Here is a 7,279-nt window from a genome sequence, read left to right as displayed (position 1 = left end):
TCTTATGGAACTCACACCACTTTCCTGTGTCCTTCTTTTACTTCGTGGTGGTGTTCTTTTCTTGCAACTTCGATGGGTTGTCTTGGGTCACACCGTCTTGGCTTTGTCCTTGCTTATGTGCTTTTGGGAAGCATTTCCCTTGCTTCAAATTCATGGATCCAAAGTCTCACTTCTTCTGTTTAAAATTTTGCTCGATATTGACAACGTATCATTATGTCGTGACAAGCGAGGAGATGTACAGGAGCTCCATCTTGTCCTATATGTATCTATGTAGGTAGCTGCGGTACAACTTACTTTCTAATGAGGTCAATTATGACCAAAACTCTCCGTTGGGTCTCTTACCACCCTTAGATCACCTTTTATGGCTCCATTATAAAATAATAATAATGAGATCTTCAAATTAGCTAATTACCAAGCTATCCTTTACCTAATTAGAGTTTCCAATTGTTGTTTCTCCAAGAATTGTGAGAGACAAAGGGAGGAACTTCTGGTGAGAGAAGGATGTTCTAGAACCATGTCCTCTCTTGATTTCTCCAGTTCTAGTTAAAGGATGCTTTTATACCATTTGAGATAATCATCTCCTCTTCTAGCCTCCAGGTTGAGGACACAATCTCCATTGGGGACTAACCTTGTTCTCGAAAAATTGAAGCCATTTCTTCCATGGTAGGTACATTAAGGGTGTAATTTGGAAGTCCAACATTCGCTTCACACTATAGTACAAACTTATAAATATCAAAAGGACTTAAGGAAGATCTTCATGTTAGGAGAAATTTAAGTAAAAACTATGTAATAAGGCGTAAATCTTGAAAATAACACCTTTTAAAGGGCGATGTGTTCTTAAAGTGGTCAAAAGAAGGTCCACCTAAAAAACATCATTGTGAGAAAAATACAATTTATTTTGCTAATAGGCACTTTAGTAACACCATAGTATTGGAGAGATATTGTCACATAACATTAAATTAAAACATAAAAATAAAAATACATTAAAAAATGAAAAAAATAAAAGTAGATTTTAGAGAAAAAAAATACAAGTTGGTTTTCCTTCCTTTCCATCCTCCAAAGAGGGTTTTCTCATCCACTCTTCTTGTTTATTTGTGAGCATTCCCCTTCCTCCCTCTCGGAAACCTTGAGGATACACTCCAACTGAAATGAAGTCATTTTAGTGTGTCTGAACTTTTGCGTTAGGAGATATTATGGCTGATCACCTGCAATGATTTCCTCATATCTCTTTATGAGTCAAAATAATTGCAATGCACAGGTCATCTTTGGCTTAACAACTAATAACAAATACATGACTAGGGCTTGTTAACCTAGGACTTTGTGGATGTGATTGGAATGGTTATAGAGCGGGTATAAATACACAAAGGGTTGTAGAAAGATTGAGATAAATCAAATCAAGAATATTATAAATTGGTGCGTGGCTTTCTACAAGCATAAACACATATTGTTGAAGAAGGCGTATGAATTTGCTATGCTTTGCGCGGTTGAGGTGGAAATCATCATCTTTTCAAGATGCGAAAAATTGTGTTAATTTTTTAATAACAAGTTTGGATATTTCTTACTCAAATTCCTTCCATTCCTTTCCATTACTCTCCTTCTGAATGTGCATGTCAAATTATGGTAAATGTTATTAAAATAAATTTCTTAAAATATCTTATGAAGTGTGTATCAACATATAAAATATTCCATACATAATATGCTAAACATAACTTGCAACATTAGCTAGTAGGCTCTAAACTCATTTATTGGATTTTGATATATCCACGGCCAAAGTATTTGGACCCACTATCTGAAACAACGAAAAATGTAGAAATGTGCCACCCCGCTATTGTCTACAAAAAATCTGTGTATGAGCAAAAACACAACCAATATGCAACAATATAGAATCAAATTTTACCATACATAACATACAAACATATAGGTCTATTTTATATTATGGTATTATAATTCTATAGATGTTTTTAAATCAACTTAGATCTATTTAATCATAGATTTATTTAGCACTGAGAGGGACAAATCTCCCAGGGTGCAAACCTTCATTTAAATTTTGTAATCCAAAAAGAATTTTGCTACTAATAAGGATTCTTCTTCAATGATTATGGTGGTGAGTAGTCATGCAAAAGAGACAACTTGCTTTCTAATGAGGTCAATTATGACCAAAACTCCCCCTTGGGTCTCTTACCACCCTTAGATCACCTTTTATGGCTCCACTATAAAATAATAATAATGAGATCTTCCACTTAGCTAATTATCAAGCTCTCCTTTACCTAATTAGAGTTTCCAATTGTTGTTTCTCCAAGACTTGCGAGAGACAAAGGGAGGAACTTCTGGTGAGAGAAGGATGTTCTAGAACCATGTCCTCTCTTGATTTCTCTAGTTCTAGTTAAAGGATGCTTTTATACCATTTGAGATAATCATCTCCTCTTCTAGCCTCCAGGTTGAGGACACAATCTCCATTGGGGACTAACCTTGTTCTCGAAAAATTGAAGCCATTTCTTCCATGGTAGGTACATTAAGGGTGTAATTTGGAAGTCCAACATTCGCTTCACACTATAGCAAGAACTTATAAACATCAAAAGGACTTAAGGAAGATCTTCATGTTAGGAGAAATTTAAGTAAAAACTATGTAATAAGGCGTAAATCTTGAAAATAACACCTTTTAAAGGGCGATGTGATCTTAAAGTGGTCAAAAGTAGGTCCACCTAAAAAACATCAATGTGAGAAAAATACAATTTATTTTGCTAATAGGCACTTTAGTAACACCATAGTATTGGAGAGATATTGTCACATAACATTAAACTAAAACATAAAAATAAAAATACATTAAAAATGAAAAAAATAAAAGTAGGTTTTAGAGAAAACAAAATACAAGTTGGTTTTCCTTCCTTTCCATCCTCCAAAGAGGGTTTTCTCATCCACTCTTCTTGTTTATTTGTGAGCATTCCCCATCCTACCTCTCGGAAACCTTGAGGATACACTCCAACTGAAATGAAGTCATTTTAGTGTGTCTGAACTTTTGCGTTAGGAGATATTATGGCTGATCACCTGCAATGATTTCCTCATATCTCTTTATGAGTCAAAATAATTCGCAATGCACAGATCATCTTTGGCTTAACAACTAATAACATTAACATGACTAGGGCTTTGTTAACCTAGGACTTTGTGGATGTGATTGGAATGGTTATAAAGCGGGTATAAGTACACAAAGGGTTGTAGAAAGATTGAGATAAATCAAATCAAGAATATTATAAATTGGTGAGTGGCTTTCTACAAGCATAAACACATACTGTTGAAGAAGGCATATGAATTTCCTATGCTTTGCGCGGTTGAGGTGGAAATCATCATCTTTTCAAGATGCGAAAAAATATGTTAATTTTCTAATAACAAGTTTGGATATTGCTTACTCAAATTCCTTCCATTCCTTTCCATTATTCTCCTTCTGAATGTGCATATCAAATTATGGTAAATGTTATTAAAATAACTTTCTCAAAATATCTTATGAAGTGTGTATCAACATATAAAATATTCCATTACATAGTATGCTAAACATAACTTGCAACATTAGCTAGTAGGCTCTAACCTCATTTATTGGATTTTGATATATCCACGGCCAAAGTATTTGCACCCACTATTTGAAACAACCAAATATGTAGAAATCCGCCACCCCACTATTGTCTACAAAAATTCTGTGTATGAGCAAAAACACAACCAATATGCAAGAATATAGAATCAAATTTTACCATACATAACATACAAACATATAGGTATATTTTATATTATGGTATTATAATTCTATAGATGTTTTTAAATCAACTTAGATCTATTTAATCATAGATTTATTTAGCATTGAGAGGGACAAATCTCTTAGGGTGCAAGCCTTCATTTAAATTTTGTAATCCAAAAAGAAGTTTGCACCTGGAAAGATTTGATCTCTAGATACTTGATAGGGTTAAGACTAAAGATATAACAATTGTACATAAATGCCATATATAACATAAAACTAGTAATCTAAAATGAAAATCCTCTATATATAAAAGTGGAAAAACACTAAAAATAAAAGAAAATCACAACAACATTAAAAAGAAATAATAAATATATCTTTATTTTGTTATTTTAAATATCAATAAATAATTCACATAAACTATTTTGTATTGTTATTGAATTTAGGCTTTTGTGATCCATATCAAGTTTTTGAGACATGTTTTAGACCCCTCACTACGAAACGAATGGGCAAATGAATTTTTGTTATGATTATGACTAAAACATGTCTCAAAAAATATTTTCAATCATATTTTAATAAAATAAATTATTAATACATTTTTCTACTTAATTTCTATTAATACATTTTTCTACTTAATTTCTATTTTAACAAACCCGTGTCAAATTAAACAATACAAAGTCATGCTAAAAAGCTTATGAAATAGTATATAAAAAAATAATAATTAAAACAACACAATAACCGGTTATTCATGAGATAGTTACGTATACATTGAAGTTCCAAAAACCAAAATATAAGTTCTTACAATGTAATAGACCTGAAGAAACCACCTGAAGAAACAACGAATGGTACCTAGCCTTTGTACGAAAAAAAGATCATACATAAAGTAAAGGCATCGGCATTAAATGTGTCATAATATCTTTAAGTAAAATCAATTTTTATTTTTATTTTTAAATAATTTCAAATAAAAATTAAATCGGTAGAAAAATATTTTCAATTTTATTTTTCAAACCATTTAAAAGGGAAATGATGGCCGACTTTAAGATTGAATCCGGCTTTTCCAGCATTCAAATGACTCAAACAATATAAAGCGTTTCCATATAAATTGAGTTAAAAGCATGTTACCATTTACTATTTGAAAAATTGAATTCAAGCTTGCTGTACGCGGCATTCATTGATTTTCTTGAACGCATTTCAATAAATCTCCTGGAGTTGTCGGGGCCAGAGCTTGCATCCAGCTGTGTGAGATATTCAATTGGATTTGAGAGTCTTCACTATCCGCCTACACCTTTAATTATCCTTTCTGCGGATTTGAGACGTTCTCGGTGCCTTTAATTTACAGGAATCGGCCTTTTTTTTTTTTCAAATGGTCAGTATTCTGCCTTTGCTTTAATTTTCCTCTAAATGCTTAAAGGTCCAATGTTTTGGTGAAACAAATTCGGTGTAGGTCTTTTGTTTGGAAGGTTTTCTCTTTTAATTCTGACAAATCTAGAATATTTGCAGGCGAGTGCATGTTCTGGGATGGCTGTCAGCAATGAATGCAAGTTTAGATTCTTGGAGCTGAAGAGGAAGAAGATATATCGCTTCATAATATTCAAGATCGACGAGAAAGAAAATGAGGTCACAGTAGATAAACTTGGTGGCCCTGGTGAGAATTATGATAGCTCTAGGGCTTCTCTTCCCGAGACAGAGTGTAGATACGCGGTCTATGACTTCGATTTTGTCACCGAAGACGACTGTCAAAAGAGCAAGATATTCTTCATTTCCTGGTAAGTAAGCCATTGTCATTAATTTATTTCCTCGTAATATAAAGAAACTTGATTACGAATGGTTATTTTAGAAATATTTTAGGGTGGTTTTCTTTGTACATGTTCTTTCAAATATATCACATGGATTTTGAAATGCGTAACAAACTTACAGGTCTCCTGAGTCTTCAACGGTGAGGAGCAAGATGGTGTATGCGAGCTCTAAGGACAAGTTTAGGAGGGAGTTGGATGGTGTGTACCGTGAAGTGCAGGCAACAGATCCCGCTGAGTTGGGTATCGATGTTATAAGACAGCGTGCAAGATGATATGTAATTATTGTTACAATTTTATGCTTAACGTGGAAGACGTTTCACTTATGATCTCTATTAGAACTCCCATATTGCTTTTATGGCATATTAATAAGATGGTAAACTTTGTGATCAAGTTGTTTCTATTTTGATTGACCCTGGATATAATTATAGTTATGTTAATCTTGAACTAGTGGATAAGTGCAGTTTGAATAAAGAAGTGCATGCAGAATATTGGTTTGTGCAGTTGGCTACAAGTAAAAAGAAGAGATTTCATCATTGGGTAAGAGCTTGTGCATTTGAGTTAAATGGTATTCCTACTTCATCACATTTGAATGTGCTTCCATTGGGATCATATAATACATTGTTGGGTAAGGATTGGTTGTATCTTCATAAAACCAAGGTGGAGTGTTATGAAAAATCTATTGAGTGTCTAAATGGCAATGTGGAAAAAAGAGTCTTGCAAGGTAAGAAGAATTCAAAATTAGTTAGAATGGTGACAACTGTGAAGGCGAAGCACAGTCACAAGAAATGGTGTGTGTAATTCACAATGCATATTTCTAGTGACAAAGGTAAGGAAGTTCAGGATGCGGATGTCTTGAGTAGGTATTCGATTTTACAACATTTTTAGGATGTGTTTAGAGCAGATATTTCAGAGTTTCCACCTCGTAGTGAAGTGGAATTTTCTATTGAGTTGGTATTAGGGGTAGCACCAACATAAAAGGCACCTTACAGGAGTTGGTAGATTTCAAGTTGCAATTGAAGGAAATGATTGAAATGGGATACATTAGGCCGAGTGTGTCGCCTTGGCGTGCACCAGTGTTGTTTGTGAAGAAGAAGGATTGTACTCCTAGGTTATGCATTGATTATAGGTAGTTGAAAGAAGTGACCATCAAGAACAGGTATTCGTTGCCGAGGATTGATGACTTGTTTGATCAATTGAGGGGAGTAGTAGTGTTCTTGAAGATTGATATGAGATCAGGATATCTTCAGGTACAAATTAAGGAAGAGGACATTTACAAGACAACTTTCGAGACCAGGTATGGGAATTATGAATTTGTTGTATTTCCTTTTGATTTGACTAATTCTCCAACTGCTTTTATGTGCTTGATGAATAGTGTGTTGCATCCTTATGTGGACAATTTTGTTATTATACTCATTGATGTTTTACTAGTATATTCCAAGAATGAGGAAGAACATGCTGAACACTTAGTGATATTATTGAGATTGCTAAAAGAGCATCAGTTGTATGCCAATTTTAGAAAATGGAGTTTCTTTCAGATGAAGGTACACTACTTGGGGCATGTGGTTTCCAAGGAAGGCATATTAGTGGATCCAGAAAATAGAAGGGCTATCATGGAGTGGGCAGCTCCTAGAAATATGGATGAGGTAAGATCATTCATGGGACTAATAGGTTACTATATGAGGTTCATCAAGAACTTCTCTCTATTTTTCCTGATGACTCTCCCTCACATCGATTCTGCTCCAGTAGGGCCTATCCCTCTCCT

General features: G+C 34.0%; 1 protein-coding gene across 1 annotated transcript; it reads left to right on the top strand.

Moving 5' to 3' along the window:
- Positions 1-5,212: 5,212 nt before the first annotated feature.
- On the top strand, positions 5,213-5,789 carry LOC149238129 (actin-depolymerizing factor 7-like). The gene is made up of 2 exons (XM_089366926.1): positions 5,213-5,487; positions 5,639-5,789. The coding sequence occupies exons 1-2, from the start codon at positions 5,240-5,242 to the stop codon at positions 5,787-5,789; spliced, it is 399 nt and encodes a 132-aa protein (XP_089223052.1). The 5' UTR covers positions 5,213-5,239.
- The last annotated feature ends 1,490 nt before the right edge of the window (positions 5,790-7,279 follow it).

Source organism: Pinus tabuliformis, chromosome 8 (genome assembly GCF_031772625.1).
Source record: "Pinus tabuliformis cultivar Carrire ecotype Pingquan chromosome 8, CPIR1, whole genome shotgun sequence".
Classification (NCBI taxonomy): Eukaryota; Viridiplantae; Streptophyta; class Pinopsida; order Pinales; family Pinaceae; genus Pinus; species Pinus tabuliformis.
Note: the sequence above shows the minus strand (reverse complement) of the source record. Positions and strands in the feature narration are given on the sequence as shown.

Excerpts from the sequence above, each read along its gene's own strand:
- LOC149238129 (XM_089366926.1), top strand. The coding sequence starts at position 5,240 with ATGGCTGTCAGCAATGAATGCAAGTTTAGATTCTTGGAGCTGAAGAGG. Across the intron at positions 5,488-5,638 it reads AAGATATTCTTCATTTCCTG|GTCTCCTGAGTCTTCAACGG; the intron begins GTAAGTAAGCCA and ends ACAAACTTACAG.